This window comes from Nakaseomyces bracarensis (genome assembly GCF_045282275.1).
Source record: "Nakaseomyces bracarensis strain CBM3 chromosome Unknown Scaff6_1, whole genome shotgun sequence".
NCBI classification, from domain to species: Eukaryota; Fungi; Ascomycota; class Saccharomycetes; order Saccharomycetales; family Saccharomycetaceae; genus Nakaseomyces; species Nakaseomyces bracarensis.
The window spans coordinates 258,265-281,421 of record NW_027263967.1 but is presented as its reverse complement, the minus strand read 5'-3'; the positions used below and the strand labels follow the sequence as shown (position 1 = coordinate 281,421).

Genomic DNA, 23,157 nt, shown 5'->3' with positions numbered 1-23,157 from the left:
TTCTATTTGAAAGCTTGAAGGAAGAATAATTGTTGACAATTTGAAGATACGTACTTGAAGTAAATTTAGAAATTATCATCCAACAGGTCCTCAAGGTACATCGATGGAGTCTTTCTATGGTTTCTAATTGGTGTCCTTGTGGGAGATCTATTTGGAGACCTCGTTGGAGACCTCGTTGGTGACATACTCAGAGATGATTTATTTCTTCTGTGGTATTTATCCTTCGATGGAGTCTTTCTGTGCGTTCTTTCTGGAGACATTGCAACATCTTCTGGTCTGCTCAGTTCCTGTACAGATGGAGTATTATTACTCTCGTAGAATGGGTTAGGTGGTTTCCTTGGGGTCATAAATATATTAGTATTAGAATCATTTTTCAGTTGCTGCATATTCATGACTTCAACTGTGGGTGAGATAAACAGTGATCTTCTGTTGTATTGAATTTCGTCTTGTACAGGGTTAAACCTCTGGACGCTCTTATCTTCGTGTCCCAACACAGTGTAAGCATCGGTGAGGGACTCCCAGGAGTCATTCCTCGTAGGAGTTTTCATGACATCGTTACCGAATAAACCAACCTTGGACTTTTTGATTTTTTGATATGCTTGGTTGTTGCTGGTGGAGGACCTAGATAAACCGAGTTTCTCATCCTCTCCACCATAGCTGTATATATCGCTACTAGCGTTGCTGAATATGGAAGGATGGTGGCCGTGACCCCTGTGGAATTTGTTCTCTGCGCCCATACTCTCGATATAGTCTCTCTTTGTCCTCTTGTAGGACAAGTAGCTAGAGATGGCCCACCACAGAAAGATCATCATAAATATGAAACCAGCAACAGCACCAACAGCAATAAACACTGTTCCAGACAGTGCATGTGTTCTGAAGATATACGGATTGTCGTCACCACTAGGAGGTGATATAGAAGCAGTAGGGGTAATCGAACTCAAACTTGAGCTGGAAGAAGTTATACTTGAAGCAGTTGAGGAGCTACTGGTAATACTATCAGTAGTTGAGCTCCCAGTAGTTGAGCTCCCAGTACTTGTACTTTCTGTACTTGTACTTTCTGTACTTGGATTTGAACTTGTGCTTGACTCTGTACTTACATCAGTACTAGTACTGAGAGTGCTTGTAGGTGTAGTACTAGTACTAGAAGTGGTAACCAGCTTTGGTAAACCACGTTCTCTCAACATCAAGGTCTCATCCGTAAATGCTCTTTTCCTTCTCGACATATTTTGTTCTATATGTTGTGCTCTCTTTTACCTCTCTCTTTAGCTAATTGAAAATATTTGAAGATCTTATTTTTTTTTATTATAAATACTTAGCCTTTTTAAACTAGTAAACTTTTCAATACCCTTCCAATAAAAAACCCTCTCCTTGTCCAAGTAATAAATGCTAAATATAATACCCAATTGAAAAATTATTAAAATTAAAATTCATATTGTTTACATTTTTCCTGATCCGGTATAGTAATTGGTGAGCGAAAAAAAAGAAAGGAAAAAAAAGCATAGACAAGGGGGGGGCTTCTTAGAAGTACCCGCACAACATTAAAATCTAAAGTATTAAGGACCCAATATATTGCCGTGATTTGATATTTCTAGCAGTATTGATTATTGTATAGTTATTAAATATAGTATATTGTTCTATTAAAAGTAGACAAAGATATCAACTGCAATATAGTGCTGAATATGTATCTTCTTACCCTGCTTTGCAATCATTTTTTTCTGTTTTAAGAGTTCGTTCACTTCCCACCCCCCACCCAAAAGGAACCATTTCTAGAAATAGTGGTTCTTATTACAGCAACCTTATCGATCTTAGAATATAGAATAAAAAAAAACGGGTAATAAAAAAAAAGGAATGTCTAAGGAGAGGAAGAAGTATATACCGCCGTTGAATTTTGCGCCTATTGTCAGCACTGATGTGTCGCTGTATAGGTCAGGGTACCCGATGCCCTTAAACTTCCCTTTCATCAGGGACCAGCTGCACTTGAAGACGATAATATATGTTGGTGACAAAACCGAACCGCTGCCGGAGTACGCGGAGTTTCTCCATGACCAGAAGATCAACTACCACCACATATACATGGACTCGTGCCGTGACCCCGACATCGACGCACAGATGGACCGCGTCCTACAACTCGTGCTCAACGTCCAGAACTACCCGATACTGATACACTCCAACAAGGGGAAACACCGCGTAGGTGTAGTGGTGGGCATCATACGTAAACTGCTACAGGGCTGGTCCGTCGCAGGGATATACCAGGAGTACGGCCTCTTTTCCGGTGGCCTCAAGGACGAAGCTGACCTGGAGTTCATCACCCTCTTCGAAACAGATATACTCAAGGACGCCAGTACAGTACCTCGCTTCGCACTCCGAAGACATATTTAACAATATTAGTAAGATGTAGGCAATATACAATATACAATATACAATATACAATATACAATATATCGACATATTGCGATGAGTATCTTAGAAACCCCCGTAGTTCCACTATAAAAAAAATTCCCTCTATATTTTTTCAGTAGTAAATGGTCTTTTGTGCGGGGATTTCTGTGTAAAAATAATCAATTCCTCTTTGTTTGGCTATTTGTTTGTTTATTTATTTAATTATTTTTTTTTTGGCGAAAGAGAGAGAGAGAGAGGAATTTTTGAATTTGAAGAGGGAATACAAAACAATAACAAAAAGCTTTAGGATATCTACTTGATCAGCCAGAGGTAAGATAGAGGTTTAGAGGTTAGAATAAGGAGAAAAATCCCCCCACAAAAAATCAAACCAAAAAAATACAAAACAGTGGAGAAGATAACAAACAAGCATTCCTTTATAAACAAAGAGAATAAAAAAACATATAAACATAAAGTATTAACTAAAAGCAAAATAATAGCAAAAAGATTTTAGGGGAAGGTGGTGTTTTTATTTGTTAAGAGATAAAAAAAATTTCAATACAATGTCAGTTAATGCTAGGAATCAGCAAGGTCTGACCAATGCGGTTATATCTGCTTTGGCGGTGCCGGAGCAGCCTACTACTGTTGCGAAACAGTATTCTAATGAGAGGAATATAGCTACGGAGGTTCAGGCATATGCGAAGATATCTGGTCGTGATTGGACGTATTATGTCAAGGATTTGGAGGTTTCGATAGGTAGACATACCGATCTTGTATCGAGCAGCAAGGAGGACGCGGAGTCCTCGATAGACATAGACTTGGGTCCCGCCAAAGTGGTTTCCCGGAGACATGCATCTATAAAGTTTAATATACCTTATGGGAGATGGGAACTGCAGGTTTCGGGTCGTAATGGGGCCAAAGTGAACTTCCACAGGGTAGAAGCGGGGCCCGATGCACCAAGCATTAAATTATCTTCTGGTACGATTCTAGATATTGGTGGAACGCAGATGATGTTTATACTGCCAGACCAGGAACCTTTTGTTCCACAGGAGTGTCTTGAGAATCTTATGCCAACGTTGGTTAGTATCTACGGTGTTGATGGTTCCAATGTACAGGATAACCCATTGCTGCAGGAAGTGATACGTGAATCGAACTACGTCAGAACGCACAAAGAGCTCTCACGACAACAGAGTAACGGCCAGCAGATCAGGACGTTCAAGATGTACGGTAGTGGGTCATCTTTGAACTTGAGCGATGGTACCCCGAATTTCTACGGTACCGCGGCCACACCAGTGGCCGGAGCAGGTGCAATGGGGGCTCCTGGAAATAACAGAAAAGTTAGTCATACCTACTCGAATAGCAATAGTAGTGTTGGAAGTACATCAATGATGCCTTCAAACATTGGTACCATGAATGATTTCCCACAGTCTTTGGATTTTGCATCTGACCTATCAAGAGACGAGAATAGAAACATTAAACCTCCTTACTCCTACGCTACCATGATCACACAAGCGATCCTTTCTACAGAAGAAGGTGTTATATCATTGGCTGACATATACAAATATATTGCGTCACATTATGCCTATTATCGGTTTGCAAAAACTGGTTGGCAAAACTCCATTCGTCATAATCTATCACTAAACAAAGCATTCGAGAAGGTACCTAGGAGACCAAATGAACCTGGTAAAGGTATGAAGTGGAGAATCAGCAGAGACTACCAAGAAGAATTTTTACAAAAATGGAATAGTGGTAATGGCAATAAGATAAGAAGGGGTTCGTCTGTTTCTAGACAATTGCAACTACACATGTCAAAGTTTAACAGCCTTCCGACACAACCTGCATACAATGAAAGTTACGTAGCTGAGGATAAGAGAATTTCCAAAAAACACTCTAAAAAGTCTAGCACGAGTAGTGGCGGTACTATGAGCACAGTAAACAGTGGACAGAACTCATTGAGCTCAATCGACAGTCATCCAGATATAGCCTTTGATAAGTACAGCATGATGGGAAATCAAAGAAATGGCATGCAATTACTACCTCCAACAATATCTGAACAAAACCCAGGTTATAGCACTCAAATGCAAGCCCCCTCTAGAGAGACCTTAGAACCTCCTGCGAACTACAATTTTGCAAGGAAGAATCCAACAAATAATGCATTAGTCTCCTTTACAAATGCGTCAGCTACTTATAATAAACCAAACTCTATTAATACTGGTATTCCGAGTTTACCCAGTATAACTACTTCCGGTATACAGAACCTACCACTTCCTGGTGCACCTAGCTCATCTAATAACAATTTAAATCCTCCATCTTCAAATCTCCTTTCTGCTACTAATCCACACATCTCACCTTCTTATGATTCCTTACTGAGATCACCTACGAAGACCTTTCACGTAACTGCAATGGAAGCATATACACCTGAAAGAGGAAGCGCACAAACTAATCCATCTCCAACCCAAAGTCGTAGCAATGGTACTAGTAATATGGTAAATCCAATTAGTCAAAACATGGCGAACAATGGTTCTAGCTATAACGATAACCTCAGAAAATCGGACAATGCAAACTTACAGGAACCTGGAACACAAAAGGGCCTTAATGCCCTTAATGAAAGATTTACACCAGCCAATTTTGGTAGTGCTAAGTCATCACAATTCAAAAGCTCCCCCAATGGTTGGAATTCTCTTCTCTTCAGTTCAGTGAACAATACACCTAAATTTAGTTTGGATAATAATGACATACATAAAACTGATCATGAAAACGGTAGAAGTGTCTCATTAGAAAATAACCATATTGGCGAGAGTAAGCCAAATGAAACAAACCTAAAAAATGACAAAATACCCGAGCTTACGGTAAACATGCCTGATGTAGATAACAAAGAAATAACGTCATCCCCACTGAAAAGGCATTTGGAAAACAGAAGAGATGGTAATATCTCCGATGATTCATCAAGAAAGAATGATAAGGGCCTATTACTAGATACTGATAGTGCTAAAATAACAATTGTGAAATAGATTAAGAAAGGAAAAAATATATATATATAATTATTTTTAGGTACAAAAAAATAAATTTCATACGCATATACACGATAAAAAAATCAACTTATATTACTTTTAAACATTTAACCTGTGTAACTAATTTTTTATTAACAATTTTTTTATTTTCCAAGATTGGTGTATTTGTTATTTACTTCCTTCTGATTACTATCCCTGATTACAGCTATAGATTATTTTTATAGCTTATATAATGACCAGCAATATATGTAAATAACAATTTCAATTTATTTAATATTATAAATTACAATATTAATAACTCTCAATAAGGATCACATTTGACGTAATAGATAATTAATGGAGTATCACTTTCCTCCCAAAAGAGGACTTTCCCCCAAAGAGGAATATTGTAAAAAAAGAAAAAGGATAAGAATACCAAATAAAACAATAAATAAATCATAGTTACCCGTATTGATGACTAAATTTAATGAAAACAAAAACAAAAACAAAAACGAGAGACCACAAAACAAAAGTTTAGAATGTATTTGAGCACTATATACGTACCGATGAATTAAGTTTCTGTGACTACTACAACCGTACACCCTAGTACTGTTGCACCCAAACACCTATTGTTATAACTGAGTTTTTCAACTGCAATCCAGAGAAAATATATTTTCCGTTTAGAATTTAAGAACTGCACGTGCATAGAAGAGGCCTGATAATAGGATGTGTCGCCTTTGGTAGCATTGTCCACAATGACTTACAGGCTGTTGGTTGATGGTATGGCACAGCTTTACCTATACCTTTTACCTACCCACTGGTAGATTCTACCCTTCTGCAGTAGTAAGCTCGGATCTGTAGTGAATACCTGGTATTGGGAAAGTGGTAGCATCGTAAGTACTATGCTCGGCCTAGGGCTCAGCTCCATTAGGTGTGTAATCCTGTTCCTTTACTGTCAACGTCCACACACTCCAAACAGCATACCAGTCTAGCCACTCAATAGTTTGAGCTCAGTTTTCCCTTCTACCAAGGCCCCCCCCTTCTGCAAACGGTAACGGTTCCCAGCCTAAGACTGGGCTACCGTCTAAACTCGTCCCCTAGGCAAGGAAGCCAACCTCCAACCTCCAGCCTCCCCTCACAACCTCAGTACCGCCCTCCCACTAGTCTCGCCTTCCTACTGCCCCATTACCAAACGCAAAGGCCTCACGCAAGCCGAGGTTTGAACACAGAGGGAGAGAGACACTTCTCTCTAAGCTCAAACCTGCGAATGTAGTGGATTGTGCTCCTGGGATTCCTCTGCAACAACGCAAGGTGTAGGTCTTTTGTATTTTTGCAAAAAAATGTTATTGAATTTCAACTTAGCTGTTAGGCATATTATTAAAAATTAGAGCTATTATTTTGTACAAAACAGGCCTTATTTTTTTGAATTAACCTCTATTTCAAGAGACACTAAGAAACCACAACCTAAGAAGAGATAAGATGTCTACTTTCGAAAAAGTCGTTGTAATTGATGGTACGTAATATTGAATAATAACAAATTTAAATGCAATAATAAGCAATCCGATGGGCTAGTTTTTAATATTTGAATAATGCCATTCCTATTGACAAGCAAAACAAAGAAAGAATGTTGAACTAGAGAAAATGAAGTGATGCCTTTGATGCAGAATGAAAACTATAGTAACTAGATTAATATGTGGGAAAAGTCATAAAAGAGAAGTGAAACAGCTAAAAACTTGGATGGAGTAGCAACCAACAACAAACTCGTGAGATCAAAGATGATTTAGGATACAGTATTTGAAACTATAATAATGAATATTAATAATAAAAAGGATAGCATTTCTAGTCAATGATAAAAATAGCACTCTATTGGAACTTATTAAAAAAAATTTAAAAAAAGCTTCTTTTTTACTAACAATAAAATAATTTTTTTTTTTTGGGAATTATACTAATCTTTTAAGATTAGATTATACAAAAAGGGAGAATTATAATATACATATAGCTAAGGGTCACTTAGTCGGTCGTTTGGCCTCCATTGTTGCTAAGCAACTATTGAACGGTCAAAAGATTGTTCTTGTCAGAGCTGAAGCCCTAAACATCTCTGGTGAGTTCTTCAGAAACAAGTTGAAGTACCACGACTTCTTGAGAAAGGCTACTGCTTTCAACAAGACCCGTGGTCCATTCCACTTCAGAGCCCCATCCAGAATCTTTTACAAGGCTGTCCGTGGTATGATCTCCCACAAGACTGCCCGTGGTAAGGCTGCTTTGGAAAGATTAAAGGTCTTCGAAGGTGTCCCACCTCCATACGACAAGAAGAAGAGAGTTGTTGTCCCAGAAGCTTTGAGAGTCTTGAGATTGAAGCCAGGTAGAAAGTACACCACTCTTGCTAAGTTGTCTACTTCCGTCGGTTGGAAATACGAGGACGTTGTTGCCAAGTTGGAAGAAAAGAGAAAGGTCAGATCCGCTGAATACTACGCCAAGAAGAGAGCTTTCAACAAGAAGGTCACTGCTGCTTCCGCTGCCGCTGCCGAATCTGATGCTGCTAAGAAGTTGGCTGCTCTAGGTTACTAAGCATTTTATAACCCGCATCCATTTATCCTCTTCAACTCTTAACTAACATCAAAACATCAAAAACGAATATAATAAAATTTTTAATTTAAATTTTAAATCAAATATAAACCATCCAAAAAATCCTTTTTATTTTATATTATAATATAACATAACTTTTCATTTAAAAAACGTAATAGTCACTCTAGAATCTTTACAATAGTTTATCCTTTTGTAAAGCCTTACATAATGTATCAATTTTTAGCTCATAGTGTTCCGTTCTTTTGACTTAAAACTTAAGGGCATTTTGATACTTAAATTATAAACATACATAAATGACTGCTAAATCACATGATATTAGAAGTCCAATTTCAAAATTCTTAAGTAAATGTATATTGTATTATAAAATTTGGAAAACGCACAATAAAGATATATATATATATGATAAACAGTAACCACAAATAAAACTCAAATAATGATAAAAGTAATTGTGAATTTAAATATGTACATGGGTATGCAAAACGTAGTTACATGGTAGTAATTCTTCCCAATTCGGAAGTTTTACGTCAATTCATTATTAGCTTATTTCTGTTGTTCTGTATTTTTTAAACACTTGGTAATGGCGACAACAAATTGAATAGATTTGGCTTGTTAGCAGTATGGGCCCAACCTAGGTATAAAACGAATGGGATCCAACCATAGTGAGCAACTCTTTGAGTTAAATCGAAAATCTTGTTGAAACGTTCCTTGGACTCGTCACTTAGAATAAAAGATGGTAGAAAGTTCATCATAGTTTGTTGTTGTATTTGTGATAGATTTCTGATTGATAACCTTTTCTTGAAAACCCAAATAAGCTAAACCCATATATAGAACGGCCAAGTACCTCTATCGTTGGTGTATTTCTTTTCAATTCAGTGCTTTCTCACTCTCTCACTCACTCAACAGCCCCCATGACAAAAATTGGTAGGATAGCATCATAATATACGATATGAATCACACATAAGTTGGTAGCGTCAATGGATAGTTATGTGAAGCAGATGTGATAGATTTAAGAGGTGATTTTTTATTTTTAATTATAGAATATCAATATTCGACTCATACAGTTCATATGTAGTTACTGTTTGCTCAAATTCGAGCAACTAATTTATTATTTACTTTTTTTTGTTTATATTATTTCTTTCATTTTTCTTAAAAATGGATGATAGTAATATAGTCAATCAGCTCATAGCAATAGCTGCAGTGGGTTCTCAATGACTGTCTTCAATTCTTTCATAAAGTCACCACCCTTAGCACCATCTATGGTTCTGTGGTCAAAAGTACCAGTGATGGTAACTTGGTCATCGAAAGCGATACCATTTTCAGCACCAGCGTCTTCAACTGCGACTCTCTTCACAGTACCAATTGCCAAAATAGTGGATTGAGGAGGGTTGATAATAGATGTGAACATGGATACTGCATGGTTCATACCCAGGTTAGAGATACAGATGGTTCCGCCTTGGAACTCGTCAGGAGTCAACTTGTTAATCTTGGCACGTTGTGCAAGTTCTTTAACTTGTTTAGAAATTTCAACCAAACCCTTGGATTCAGCATTCTTAACAATTGGTGTTAATAGACCAGTTGGTGTTGCGACAGCGACAGAGACATCAACGTTCTTGAATCTTCTGATAACTCCCTCATTTTCTAACCAGTAAGAGTTGGCATCTGGGACTCTCCTAGCAGCAACAGTAACTGCCTTAATTAGAATATCGTTAATAGATAGTTTATATTGGTCCTTAGAAGTTGCGTTTAGAGATTGTCTTAGTTTCAATAGCTTAGAAACTGAGATATCAGAGGAGACAATATATGAAGGAGTACCTTGGGTAGATTCTAGAAGACGCTTACCAATGATACTTCTCATGTTAGAGATTTCGATATCTTCGTAAGAAGCACCGCCCAAGGAACCCGATGGCGCACTTGATGAAGCACTACCAGCAGAAGAGCTCTTTGGTGCGCTTTCCAAGTATTTCTCAACATCTGACTTAGTAATACGTCCGTGTGGACCAGTACCCTTAACACTCTTCAGAGAAATACCCTTCTCCAAAGCAATGTTCTTAGCCAATGGGGAGGCAATAATTCTATCAGTAGCAACAGGAGTGGAAGAGGAGGACTTAGCCTTAGCCTTTGGTTCTGACTTAGCTTCAGCCTTAGGTTCTTCAGCCTTTTTTTCTTCAGCAGCTGGTGCCGCAGCTGGTTGGGAAGAGCCACCAGCATCTTCAACGGTAAAGTCCTTGAAAGCAGCTACATCATCGGCATCCTCAACGTAGACAGCAATTGGCTTACTTACAGGAACATCCTTGGTACCAGCAGGCACCAATATCTTTGCCAAATAACCTTCCTCTTGGAATTCAAAATCCATCTGAGCTTTGTCAGTCTCAATCTCAGCCAAAACTTCACCAGGTGCCAAAGAATCACCTTCTTTCTTAGACCACACGGCCAAATTACCTTGAACCATAGTTGGAGATAAGGCTGGCATACCAATCACGGTGTGTGGGGGGTACGAAGCATATAATCTCAATTGCAAAGGAGTAATACGGGCATTGACCAACGAAGCCCTAGCAGTTCTAGGTAAAGCTCTCAAAAATGCAGACATGATTCAATTGTTTTTGTTATTTCTGAAAAAAAAAAAATATATTTAGGTTGATATACCTTTTATTTTTTCTCTTTAGAGCTTATTATAGACAAGTAGATTTCTTTTCAATGTTTTCCTTTTATTTTATATATATTTTGATTATAATTTCCCTCGTTATTACCTAGAATATAGTCAAAATGGTGTGTACCCAAATATATACAAAACAAAACAAAATACTCAATTCGTTACTTCCTGGGGCTGTCTATCTTTTCTGATAAAGTTCACCTAGGTATGAAGTGTAGTGTGTTTCACTTATAGTTTAATAGCTAGATGCTCTGATGCAAATGGCTATGCCTTCACTAATTCCCCCTCCAAAACTTGGTCTGCTTAACGAATCCCTTTTGGTTTCTTCCCCTTCTCCTTCCTCTCAGCTCAAGGCCACAAGCCCAAAACCAATCATAATATACGGGAACAATGAGCAGTCAGCCGTAGGGTATGGCACGTGATCTACGTACATAGTCACGTTATGAATCAACGTTATAATAGTTATATTTATAAAATATTAGACATATCAAATCCATCAATTGATTATTTAAAATTATTATTTTAGACTATGCTTTGTTTTTGCAGTATCGGTTAGTCCCTGATAAACCAGTTATCTAGGGTTATTGGGTTTTTCAGGTAGTCTGGGTCCTCGATCGTTGGTGGAACTAGCTTACGTTTTGTGTTAGTGTAGTCCTCATCCCACGTTATAGATATACTCCCTGTAGATTTATCTTTCAGTAGTGTCTGGCATGTTTGCCATGAGAATCTGACCATCTCAATAGGCCATCCTTGTAACGGTTTTTGGTTAGCTTTGAGCCATGCAACGGTCTTTGGGTCAGAAGGGTACCCTGACCCCATTACTTCCTCTGGTGATCTCTTCAGGCTTTCTATCAACAGGTCTCTAGTGACTTTTGCGACAACACTTGCAACACTAACCACACAGTACAATGAATCAGCCTTCTTTGCGACAGTAAATTTTATGGTTGGAAACCTCTGTTCCAGTTTTTTTTGATATGATGCTGGTGGACCCACTGTATCGACATATACGTGCTCTAATTTAACGCCTCTATCCACAACTCCTTGGATCAAAGCCATGGTAACATCGTGTGCCTGCTCATTAAGATTATAGTTACGAGAAGGTGGATAACGCGACATACCGGTGGAAATATCAAAAGCTGTAATTGCAGTAGTAGCATAACCGACTTCTCCTATCTCTCCTTCATAGATCAGTTTGAATAATTGACGACGTACTGGATCAGTAAGTTTTTTCGAATCATCAAAGGAGTAATTTGGAATTAATACATTGTCCTGGTAATCTTTTGTGCAGTAACTTATACCATACACCATGGGACCCATCACTGGGCCACGACCAGCTTCATCTACACCTAATATAATGGGTGAGCTACTATTTTTTATCTGATCGGGCACTGAAGAGAAGTATGTCTTAGTTTTCAATGAGCCCAGCGACTCTACAACAGTTGGAGGTAAGGTAGTATCAATAGTCATGTTTTCTGTACCAAATAGAGAGCTGCTTAGTATATTGACCTTATGCAATTATACTATCTGGTAATATAACCAATTTAATAAGCTAATTCTTGCGATGAGTTTCATCATTTTTATTTACCATCTTAGGCTACGCGAAAAAACGCGAATCAGCCGAATCCGCTGAATCACGTGTTATACTGTATTTTTTAAATTCACATTAATGAAAGACAATGATGTATGGTTGTTTTTCTTATGTACAAGATATTAGCTTTATTGTCTATTTACATCATCAATTGATCCGAATGATAGTACTTCTTCTATTCTCTTTGCTCCTGTAAGTAGCATACAGAGACGGTCAACACCAAGGCCGAATCCCCCAATAGGTGGCATACCCCACTTCATAGCATTTATATATTCATGGTCAATTGAATTCAGAGTTTCGTTATCATTAAAATCCTCTTTGAGCTGTGCCTGTTGTTCAAATTTCTGTAGTTGAGCCTGAGGACAATTTTCTTCCTCGTAAGCATTAGTATATTCCCTCCCACTTATAAAGAGCTCAAATCTCTTCGTTGTTCTTACATCTGATGGGTTACTCTTTGCTAATGGAGATATCACTGCAGGATGATGATAAATCAGAGTAGGTAGAAGGCTCTTGCAGTATTTTTCTTCAATTAATACGCCGCAAAGCTTGTTCAAGATATGTGACGATGAAAGATTCGTCTCATCACCGAGATGTTGCTTTCTAACCTCATGCGGAATAACGCTAATCAACTTACTAGGATTCTCAAAGTCAATTGAGCTCAAATCCACTCCTAGTTCCTTCGATAAAGTCGGCAAGAATTCAATCTTTTGAAATTTCCATTTATTATCTTCCAGGATTTTCTTTAATTCATGTGTACTCTCAGGAATATAACTCTCCAAGAGTTCATTAGAGAATAGATCTTGGATGATTTGCTTGAAAAGTATTTCATTCATTTCTATTAACCCATCCATGGATAAATATGATTGGTAAAATTCCAGAGTTGTAAACTCAGGGTTATGTGTCCCGTCGATACCCTCATTCCTAAATGATTTTCCGATCTCAAAAACTCTACTAAAACCGCCGACTATCAACCTTTTCAACCACAGCTCGGGTGCGACTCGTAATAATAATTCACTAAAATCCTTTGAAGAGGTCTTAAATGGCTTCGCAATGGCTCCATTACTTTTAGATGACATAATAGGTGTTTCAACTTCTACAAAATCTCTCTGCTCCAGGAATTTCCTTATAGATTTTATAACAGAGTTCCTGATTAATAGATTACCTACACCATTAATTTGATAATTCGCAACTTTATTACTCTTAGCTTTTACTACATCAGTAAGCTTTAATGGTAACGGCATCTGTGCAGGTGCAAGGATTACAGGAAGCTTATTGCAACGCAAAGAGAGGTTTTTCATCTTTGATCTAGAAAGCCTCGGCACTCCATAAGATTGAATATAATCACCTCTTTTTAGGAAAGTCAATTTAGACTCAAAATGTTCATTATCAGTAATTTCATTATAGTTAAGAATCAGTTGAATATCATTGCTATCCTCGACAAGATCTATAAACACCATCTTCTTCCCCGAAAACCGTATTCGTTTAATTCTACCATTAATAGTAATACTATCATGTAGCTCATTTAATTGAGTTTCTTCAAAATTACCATATCGCTCCTTGAATTCTTTCACTCTCAAAACATCATTACCGCCCAATTCCGTCATAGATGGATAGTATTTCAAAAGTGATTCGAGAATATCAGCATTTCGATTGGAAAATTCCAAGTTACTTGAATCAATTGCCAGTTTCGAAGAATACCGGACCCGGTTCAACGGCAGCCGTATCACATTGACGAACCTCCACCTGGTACAATGCATTGTAGATCACTATTGCAAGCTCCTATAATAATATAAACAATTAAGCTGGAAATGTGCAGTATTACAGATAGCTAAATCTGCTTGATAGTTATAGAGACCTTTATTTTTTTAATTCTATTCCAATATAGTAAATACCGGGTAAATGAATAATTAAACTATTATGGCACATCTATATAATGGCATCAAACAAGTATCAATCAAGCCAAGCTATATGCTTAGATAGTTTTAAATACTAACATAGCATATATCATATTAAGTATTAGTTGCTGGTTGCTTCAAACAAAAAAAAAAATTTGTATAGATGTCTTCTATGTAATATTCTGTTATCGACCGATGATTAACATACCGGTAAAAAAATTGATTTGGTCTCACAAAAGAATAGAAGAAAAATCGAGCACTCTTATGAATTTCTATAATAGTTACTTACCCATTTAAAATTTAATAATAACCATAATTTTTAAAATTATATGCAGTATAGATCCTTATAAGTAATCCTTTCTATTAGCAGTTCTAACGAACCTTCTTAATTGCCATTCAACATCAGCATCCTTGTTCTCTAGAGTACCTAATCTCAACTCATAGAGCCTCATTTCAAATCTTGGTCCAACTTCTGCCATCTCAACACCATCTCTTGTACGTACGTAGACATGTTGTCTGACACTGATGAAATCACCTCTGTTAGCAAAGGTTATCACTCTTGAAGAATCCTTCTTAGGCCCTGGTGGGAATAAATGTTTTAGAATAGTTTCTACTCTCTTACCCAATGGAGTAGTAAAGTTGTCAAATATTAGATGTGGGTTGACCTCACTTTGATTACCACCATTTACGATGTCATGTCTTAGGACAACGTTGTGTAAACTGAAAAATGCTGTAGGTCCGTATGGGAAATGCGATATAGTCAAAGATGTAGGCACACCTCTATGTTCATGCAGTACTACTAAGTCAGTAGTACCTGATTTTTGACACGCTGATACCAAATCTGGCATCACATAGTTACCTCTATTTAGCCTGACAGCATTTGGGAATAGTAGTTTGATCTCTTTGGCAAATTGCGCCAGTCTAGAGCTGGGATCTCTAGAAGTTGTAACTATCACACGTGCATCTACTATACCACTACTGGCAGCATACTCATCATCAACTCCAGCTTCATCTTCTTTATCAGCCATACTCTGGTCATATCTGAAATCCTTTTGTAACTGCTCATCCTCAGCAAGTTCCTTCGGTAGTGGTTTACCTTGTGCCAGAGCTTGTTTGATTATCTGTCTCTTCTGTTGCAGCTGCGTCTCTTGTAATTCTTGAGCCTTCTTATAAAGATACTCTCTTCTCTCACGGGCCTGTCTTCTCAACATCTTAATATCTTAGTTATTCTTATCTATGAGTATGAATTAAAGTCTTTCAGTTTATTTTACCTAACCAATTTAAAATAGCAAGGATGTAAAATTAACCTGTTATTTTATTTAGTAGGTTATCTAAATAACAAATATATTATATTTTTAATTCTATAATACTTCATTTTTTAAAGAGCTCATCGCAAAAATTTTCAAAAATTTTCAGAATGGGAAACCTTGAAAAAATTTCAGCGGGACGGAATAAAATGCGATGAGGTCTCATTATTACACAGAAACTGTAGTATAACCGTATACTCTTTTGAATAAGGACTAGAGCATTACAGTATACCTATATTGCAATGGGTTTAATGTTACATTGATATTGTAGTATGATTTTATTAGATTATCTAAATGTATGAAATTTTAACGCATGCATATGGCATTTCATTATACTAGTACAATTGGTGATTGATATGTAGCTAAAAAAAATGAAAAATTAATATTAGAGACTATTATAAAAATATATTAAAAACACGGAAAACTTGTATCTTATACGTTTATAATTACCATTAATGACAGTAATAACGTAAAAACCGAGGTATTCATTAATAATGATGAAACAATATTGCTGGAAAGATCAAAAATAGAAAATATAAAAGTTAGGAAGAATAAAAATTAATTAATATTATTATTTTATAATGGAAATAATTTTAGAACTTAAATGCACAGTCATAAGGTCATTTATGTCGCCTAGTATTGTGCGATCTTTGATATCTTTCCTCTTCCGAAATCTCCATTCTTGTCTTCAAAGCTGAGTTTTTGACATTCTTTATTGGTATATCCATTGATTCACGTCTTGTTAACCGTCTACCTTCACGTTGTGCGACTGCAGCAGCGACTGCTTTTCTTTGCTGTTGGACACTATTAGGCAGGAACATATGTGTAGCTAAAGCCGTTGGCAACAATGTTTGGGCAGTCAGTGGAGCATTAGATTCATGGAGGTACCTGGCACTAGTATTACTTGAAACAATACTACTAGAACTACCACGTCTAGAAGTGTTTGATTGCATATTAGATGATGTCCTGGTCAATGTTTCCCTGATAAACTGGGAAGGTTCTATAAATGTGTTTTGTGGGGGAGTCACGGACCCAATGGCTGTTATGTTTGTAGTCTCAATAGTTGGTTTATGCTGTGATGAGTTAATTGGATAATTTGGAGACGATAACGTAGTCGATGCTGAGCTCTGGTGTGAAGGTGCATTTGGTTTTTCAGAATGATCACTGATTTCTTTACTACTCTTAAGGCTAGAATTCGAAGATTCGTTATGGAAAAGCCCACTTAACAGACTCCTACGTAATTGTTGCGGCTGTGATGCTGAATGTAATTTATCCAGTGGGTGTAAATTATCGAGATTCTCAGGGGAATTTGAGCTTGCTTTCTTGTCCATATGATTTCCCTTCGAGAACAATAGCTTGTCCCATTGTTTTTTATAGTATTGGTCGTCATCTTCGTCATTATAGTTCTCACCTTCTTCGTCATCCTCAATATCATCAGTATAAAATTCTGAACTATCCGAAACACTGTCCCAATCAGACTCATCTTCATCCTCACTGCTGAAAAATATCTTATTATCTCTTTTACCATTTCCGTTACTATCATCACTTTGTGCCTGTTTAGGTTTCCCAAAGAGAGATTCATGCTTAAAAATGCTGTGCTTATTTTCGTGCTTACTAGAATTAGATGAAGCATTAGACGTGGTTCTTTTATGTGTGGACTTTCGAGTAGCAATGTCAGCCGGCGACTTTGATCTACTCTTGCTTCTTTTATTATGTAGGGACTCATTTGTAGTTGTTTTTCTAACGATAACCATATTAGTATCAAACCCAGTGACTATCATCTGTGGATTTTCCTTCTTACTAACCTGTTGAATTTGAGCATATTGTTTATTAAAGTACATCCTTGGGTTATTGTTTCCATCACCACTATTAGTATGACTAGTCGACCTTTCCGCTTGGTTATGTTTTTGGAACAGAGCTGTTGTTGATTTATGTTGTCTTTCTTTGACTAAATGCTGTTGATTATCTGGTTGAGATACAGTCCTATGGAGGTTCTCGTTGCTTTTGTTTTTTGCCACATTCTTGCTATTACTATGAAGTGTTTCCATGGGTCGTACTACAGGTTGTCTAACTCTATTTTCACTCGTTCGTACCTGATCTTGACCAAGTTTCTTGCCACCTAGGTTTGACATGGCATTTCCGGACGCGGGCTGGTTCATAGGGTTCAATATATGGAACATGTTCTTAACACCATCTCTCTTTTTCGATGAGTTGATGTCCTTGTTTCGTAGAAGAGCTTTGTTCAAGATACGCCAACTTAGATTTCCTAACCTATCACCTTGCTGCACTGTATTAGATGCCTTTATTAGAGTCAGGTACAGATCAAGTGTGTCAAACAGGTATAATCTCTCCGGGGTGAATAGATTTGGGGAAACCTTTAGAAAATCACCAGATTTTTGACTCTGATTAGATTTATCATCACTATTATTACCTAAATTTATTTGATTGATACTCGTGGAAGATTTCGCCTTTGAATCAAGCTTACTTTTAATACCATTGGAATCATTACTAAACTTAATATTCGAATTACTAGCTGGAGGCAACTCTAATGTAGGTATATATGAACCATTCGGAAGCCCCGGTGTCGGCATTACTTCTTAAAATTTTACTTATTCAGTTTTTTTATTGTTCTTAATGGTTTTGTTTTTTTCTAATAAAAAAAGGCCTATTTCCTTTATGTCTTCACCCTTCTTTTTACTTTCTTAGTATCAATTATAGTATCTTAATTTTATCTAATGCATGTATTAGCCTCTCTTACCACTATATTTATCTTTATTCTGACTCCTATAATAGTATAATTCTTCAGGTCTATATTCTCTATAGTTCTAAAAAGGAGTTTCTGATTTATATTATTGTTCTCGTTGTTGCTATAATAGCCGTTAACAAAGTTTCTTCTTTCAGCACAAGATTCTCTTGTTTTTTTAAATAATAATTACTTTTTACCTTACCTTTAGAAGATATATCCGGATACTTGATAAACTCTATTTAAGCAATTCTTTCTTACTTGCTTCTTCATCATAGCTTTTTTTTTTTTTGTAGCTAGTTTTTCTTCTTCGAGGGTAAAAAAAAACCTCCCTTCACCGTTAGTACTGCCTTCCCTGCGGGTGCTTCTAAGACAACATTCCATTATGCCCTTGTATCACTAAGGGAATACCGAATATTCATGAACGCACTCTTGCATTTCTACGAGAATTTCTGTGCCGGATTTGGTATTTTCCCTTTCTTGACACCATTGTTTTGTCCTCTATAGAGCAAAGGGCGTTACCCGGGGACATCGGGGCTAATCTCCGATGCATCACTGTATTCAATGACCAAAGTATTGAGCAGGAATAGTATCTTAAATATTATATTTCTTTGTATTGTAATGTATGTATGATATGTATATTATTATGATACTGTGCAGTCTTCGTTATTGTCGTTAGTCTTTCGTTTCTTGTTGTCGTTATTCTTGTACTCCTTGAACTCTCTGTAGTTCGGTACAAAGTCGCTGAGGACGTGTTCTTCTACTTCTACGGTGCCGTCGACGTTTATTATATGCTCGAGTCTCTGTGACTCGTTTTGCGTTTCGCGGACAATGTTGGGGTCCTTGTCGAGCACGTCCTGTAGGCTGGCGATGGTGTCGTCCTCTAGTCTCTCGGGAAATTTGATCTGGAACTGTACGTACAGGTTTCCGTAACCTTCTATCTCAGTGGTGGAAGAGTTTGACGAACCGTAGTTCTTCGCGGGTTTCGGCATACCTAAACCCTCCAGTGTCTTGAAAGTAGATGATTTCAGTAGCTCGTTTGGTATTATGCTTAGTTTGATTAGCTTCCCTGATGGGTGGTCCTCGATGTATACTTCACCACCACAGAGACACGTCTTTAGTGGGACTTGGTAGTTTCGAAGCACGAGATCGTGTTCGTTGACTATCTCGAACTTCTTATCCTTTATTATATCTATCACAATCACTACATCACCAGGACGGACCTTCATCAGCCCGTGGCTGGTCTCAAGCACTTCATCAGCTTCTCCTGGTAACACTATCATCTGCTCGTTCGACATACCAGGATTTACTTCGACATCGAATATCTTCCTCTCTTTGTAGACGCCCGTGCCGCTGCACTTGGAGCATATATCCGCTTTTCTGATGTAAGATCCAGAGCCTCGGCAACTGTTACACGTCGAACTAAACGTCTGTACCATGGGACCCATACGTCTTGTCTTCACTATCTCACCTTGACCGTTACATGATCTACATGCTACACTCTTCATACCACCTTTGCCGTCACACTGCTTACATATCCTCATTCTATTCAATCCCAGTTTCGTCTTCTTACCGAGATAAAGATCTGACAACACACACTTCAAGTAATGTTTGATATCAGGACCCGCCCTCATATCCGTACGTTGCCCAAACCCATTGAAGTTAGAAAAACTATCATATTTGCCTTGGTTAAACCCAAACGAGGGACCGCTCCCAGAGTTATTGAAAAATTGTGCAAATAGATCTCCTGCAGAAGTGCCAAACATGTGAAGCGGATCAGCTGGATGGTTGAAAAACGTAGCGTTCATCTCATCGTCATCATCAGAAGACATATGGCTCGCAATCATCGACTCATCAGCTGTACCATACGTATCGTACAGTGCCCGTTTCTTCTCATCAGATAATACCTCATATGCCTTCGAGATCTCCTGAAACTTCTCCTTAGATTCTTCACTGTGATTATTCTTGTCAGGATGACACTTTAGTGCCGCCAACCGAAACGCCTTCTTTATATCCGCCGCTGTCGCCGTCACCTCCACATTCAGTAAATCATACAACTTAGTATCCTTAACCATGAATGTTTGTACTCTTTGATCTAGTCTCTCTCTCTCTCTCTGTCTCTGTTTCTTTAATATTGGGCAATTGGCCATCTCCCGTATTTAGAATCGTCTATCCTAATCACCGTCAAAGCTATATTTATATAACGCCCAATTCTAGCTCTACAAGCTATTCGCGATGAGGTGCCTGACACTCGCATGGGTGGCCCCTCCTCTCTTCGCGCTCTTCTAACGTTGTTTTCTAGCTCTTCAACAGCCGTCCATTTCGTGCGGGATCTTCTACGTAGAAACCAAAGAGAACGGGCTTTTTGCTTTTTCTTATTCGTTCTTTAACTTTTTTTCCAGAACATTCATGCCGATTCTACACAGAAACAGACGTACAATCGTTAACCCTCTACGAGGGTTTCTCCGGACAGGACTGCCGCTAGAATGCGGGTAAACAGAAAAAAAAACTGCTCCCCTTTTTTTTTCTTCAAACTTTTAAGAGATTCTTTTATACTAAGATAGCACGTGTATTTCGTACCCTTGTATTTTGCATGTGATCTCTATTAATTATATATAACATAATAATGCTAAATATTATGTTATATATTTGTGCATATATTGTATTACAACTGGTATATTTGAGTTCTGAAACTGATCATGTTTATTATGGATGGAATTCAAGGGGGTAGGAATGTATATTAAACTATATATAATAATTAAATGCTATTTTAAATAAATGTGTATAATAAAAAAAAAATAAGATGCTTATGATGTTATGTCTGATCTTCTAAATGCATTGAAAGATGATGGTGGATGGTAGCTAGTGGATCGTGTGGACGAGTGAGAAGATGTGCCTGTAGCGCTTGGGCTAGCAATGAGGTGTAGTCTCGAAGACATTACTGTGGAGGAGTGGTTTAACATTATTTGATCTAATTCATCTTCCTCGGGTATTACAATAGGGTCATTGATGCTCAGACCACTCGTTGGGGTTACTTTGTATGATAGTGAGCTCAGTGAAGGGTTATTGATCTCTGGAGGTCTCTGCATCGCACTCACATAGTGCTGTAAAATCTCATCAGTGTAATCACCTTCCTCCATTCCATCATCGGAGGATGTAGAATCGTCAGAGGTCAGCGCAGTGGTCAGCAGTGAGATTCTTAGACTTATTCGTTGGTATACCACATACTTCATGTATTGTTTCCATAACTCTTGGATGGCCCTTCTTTTCGGGGACATATTCCTCATTCTGAGATTTCTGTAACCGCCTGGGGATGTCTTGCTTCTTCTTAATATCCTTTGTGGAGTATTATTTCGTACTTCAGTAGTATTAAAACTTGGTATATCGACTAAAAGATCGTTAGGCTTCAATATATTTCTCTCATGGGTCTTTGCTGATGGAATGGACCTCTTTATGGAGCTCGTCCTGGAGATCTTCGGCTGAATAGAGTATTGTGATATTGGCAAAAAGTCGCTGGTAGGTTCGACCAGAGGTCTAAAGTGATATTTCCGGATAGGTCTATAGATCCTTGTAAGATTGTCCCTCGCCTGCGGGAACATATCATTAAAATTCAATGACCTAACATCTGCATAATTGAGTACTGCTTCTAACTCAGTTTTAGTTCTCAACCTATTGGCAAAGGATCTGCTATTTGTGAATTGGTTTGCAGTGAACACACTATCATTATTTAATGTAGGTATTTTCTTATTATTGTTTCTCTTAAAAAACCCTTTATGAAAGATGAATCTCTTCTTTTCCTTAAACTTTTTATATTCCTGAGCATTAGTAAAATCACTCTGACGAGTACCGGCTAACCTCTGTATAGATGGTTGCCTATGAAGGCCTTCCATAGATCCTTGTCTATGAATAGACGATTGTCTCTGCGTAGGTAGTGTTCTTTGCGTAGTTTGTTGTCTCTGTGTAGTTTGCTGTTGGGGAATTATTTGTTGTTTGGGCGTTGGTTGCTGTCGGTTTTGTTCTTTATTTATAGATCCGTACGTACTAGTCTCTAACTTGGGATTCAAGTTGACCTTTACATCTAGTAAAGGAGTTCTATTATGAGACGGGAGTTGGGCATCACCTTTCTTATATCTTTCCCAATTGGAAACAGCATTCAATATGTCTTGTTCAACCAGCCTTGTTGATTCATCATTTTGGTTCATTGGCAATTCATTCCTTGTAATATATATATATTAATTATTAACAGCACGAATATATGTATTTCTTATTGTTTTTAAGCTGAACTTGTATTCTATGACTATATTTTTCTTAGAGAAATCTTTTTATAGGAACAGGTTATTAATAGGTAGTCTATCTTTAGATTTAGTTGCTCCTTAATGTATATATATAGTACCTCACTACTGGTGCTCCGATCAATTAAATATACCCTCAGTTGCTAATTATAGGATAAATAGTTTCTTTATTAGAAATAAGTCGCTATTTTTTTTTATACTGTTCCAAGACGGCTAAGGAGAAAAGAACCCAGCACTGTTTCATAGCAGGAACTTATTGCTAATTCATATCATGTAGTAGTTGTTTAAAACCAATTTCCAGTTTCTCACCGATTTTCTATAGTTCAATACAATAAAAACCCAGCCAGGTTATTATATTTTTTCGATATATTCTCATTTACATTTTTTTTTCAAGGCATCGCTTAGAATGCTTAGAAACGTATGCACAGGAAAGTAAATAAAATCGCTGGAAAAAATATAGACCAGCCCAGCATTAAATATCAAATATAATCAATACGGTTGATGCAATGAGTGGAATGATGGATAGAACTGCAGTTCTCACCTTATGATGTGTTATGTCTTGTGGAATCCAGTTTGGAAGGTCAAAAGTGGGGCCAAAGGCAATTGATATGATGTTAACAACAAAAACGACTTATAGAATATACTAATTTTAGTAGCTCATTATCTATATGATGAGATCCATTTAACCTTTTCATGCAAAAGGAAAAGAAACGTTTTTGGGGCTCTTTCG

The 23,157-nt window shown here is 37.4% G+C and overlaps 11 protein-coding genes across 11 annotated transcripts; 2 read left to right on the top strand and 9 right to left on the bottom strand.

Moving 5' to 3' along the window:
* Positions 1 to 65: 65 nt before the first annotated feature.
* RNJ42_01342 (uncharacterized protein) lies at positions 66 to 1,223 on the bottom strand (the record flags this gene model as incomplete). The annotated part of the gene is made up of 1 exon (XM_071051507.1): positions 66 to 1,223. The coding sequence occupies one exon, from the start codon at positions 1,221 to 1,223 to the stop codon at positions 66 to 68; it is 1,158 nt and encodes a 385-aa protein (XP_070907536.1).
* A 625-nt stretch (positions 1,224 to 1,848) lies between these two features.
* On the top strand, positions 1,849 to 2,379 carry OCA2 (Oca2p; the record flags this gene model as incomplete). Its single annotated transcript, XM_071051506.1, has 1 exon — positions 1,849 to 2,379. One exon carries the CDS (start codon positions 1,849 to 1,851, stop codon positions 2,377 to 2,379), a length of 531 nt encoding a protein of 176 aa, XP_070907535.1.
* A 560-nt stretch (positions 2,380 to 2,939) lies between these two features.
* Positions 2,940 to 5,387, top strand: FKH2 (forkhead family transcription factor FKH2; the record flags this gene model as incomplete). The annotated part of the gene is made up of 1 exon (XM_071051505.1): positions 2,940 to 5,387. The coding sequence occupies one exon, from the start codon at positions 2,940 to 2,942 to the stop codon at positions 5,385 to 5,387; it is 2,448 nt and encodes an 815-aa protein (XP_070907534.1).
* Positions 5,388 to 8,515: 3,128 nt separating this feature from the next.
* Positions 8,516 to 8,701, bottom strand: TOM7 (Tom7p; the record flags this gene model as incomplete). Its single annotated transcript, XM_071051504.1, has 1 exon — positions 8,516 to 8,701. One exon carries the CDS (start codon positions 8,699 to 8,701, stop codon positions 8,516 to 8,518), a length of 186 nt encoding a protein of 61 aa, XP_070907533.1.
* Positions 8,702 to 9,132: 431 nt separating this feature from the next.
* Positions 9,133 to 10,539, bottom strand: LAT1 (dihydrolipoyllysine-residue acetyltransferase; the record flags this gene model as incomplete). The annotated part of the gene is made up of 1 exon (XM_071051503.1): positions 9,133 to 10,539. One exon carries the CDS (start codon positions 10,537 to 10,539, stop codon positions 9,133 to 9,135), a length of 1,407 nt encoding a protein of 468 aa, XP_070907532.1.
* A 615-nt stretch (positions 10,540 to 11,154) lies between these two features.
* On the bottom strand, positions 11,155 to 12,069 carry RNH201 (ribonuclease H2 catalytic subunit RNH201; the record flags this gene model as incomplete). The annotated part of the gene is made up of 1 exon (XM_071051502.1): positions 11,155 to 12,069. One exon carries the CDS (start codon positions 12,067 to 12,069, stop codon positions 11,155 to 11,157), a length of 915 nt encoding a protein of 304 aa, XP_070907531.1.
* Positions 12,070 to 12,318: 249 nt separating this feature from the next.
* On the bottom strand, positions 12,319 to 13,947 carry MSK1 (lysine--tRNA ligase MSK1; the record flags this gene model as incomplete). Its single annotated transcript, XM_071051501.1, has 1 exon — positions 12,319 to 13,947. One exon carries the CDS (start codon positions 13,945 to 13,947, stop codon positions 12,319 to 12,321), a length of 1,629 nt encoding a protein of 542 aa, XP_070907530.1.
* A 482-nt stretch (positions 13,948 to 14,429) lies between these two features.
* Positions 14,430 to 15,296, bottom strand: IMP4 (snoRNA-binding rRNA-processing protein IMP4; the record flags this gene model as incomplete). The annotated part of the gene is made up of 1 exon (XM_071051500.1): positions 14,430 to 15,296. The coding sequence occupies one exon, from the start codon at positions 15,294 to 15,296 to the stop codon at positions 14,430 to 14,432; it is 867 nt and encodes a 288-aa protein (XP_070907529.1).
* Positions 15,297 to 16,012: 716 nt separating this feature from the next.
* Positions 16,013 to 17,983, bottom strand: MKS1 (Mks1p; the record flags this gene model as incomplete). Its single annotated transcript, XM_071051499.1, has 1 exon — positions 16,013 to 17,983. The coding sequence occupies one exon, from the start codon at positions 17,981 to 17,983 to the stop codon at positions 16,013 to 16,015; it is 1,971 nt and encodes a 656-aa protein (XP_070907528.1).
* A 796-nt stretch (positions 17,984 to 18,779) lies between these two features.
* APJ1 (Apj1p) lies at positions 18,780 to 20,210 on the bottom strand (the record flags this gene model as incomplete). The annotated part of the gene is made up of 1 exon (XM_071051498.1): positions 18,780 to 20,210. The coding sequence occupies one exon, from the start codon at positions 20,208 to 20,210 to the stop codon at positions 18,780 to 18,782; it is 1,431 nt and encodes a 476-aa protein (XP_070907527.1).
* Positions 20,211 to 20,942: 732 nt separating this feature from the next.
* On the bottom strand, positions 20,943 to 22,337 carry NIS1 (Nis1p; the record flags this gene model as incomplete). Its single annotated transcript, XM_071051497.1, has 1 exon — positions 20,943 to 22,337. One exon carries the CDS (start codon positions 22,335 to 22,337, stop codon positions 20,943 to 20,945), a length of 1,395 nt encoding a protein of 464 aa, XP_070907526.1.
* Positions 22,338 to 23,157: the final 820 nt, after the last annotated feature.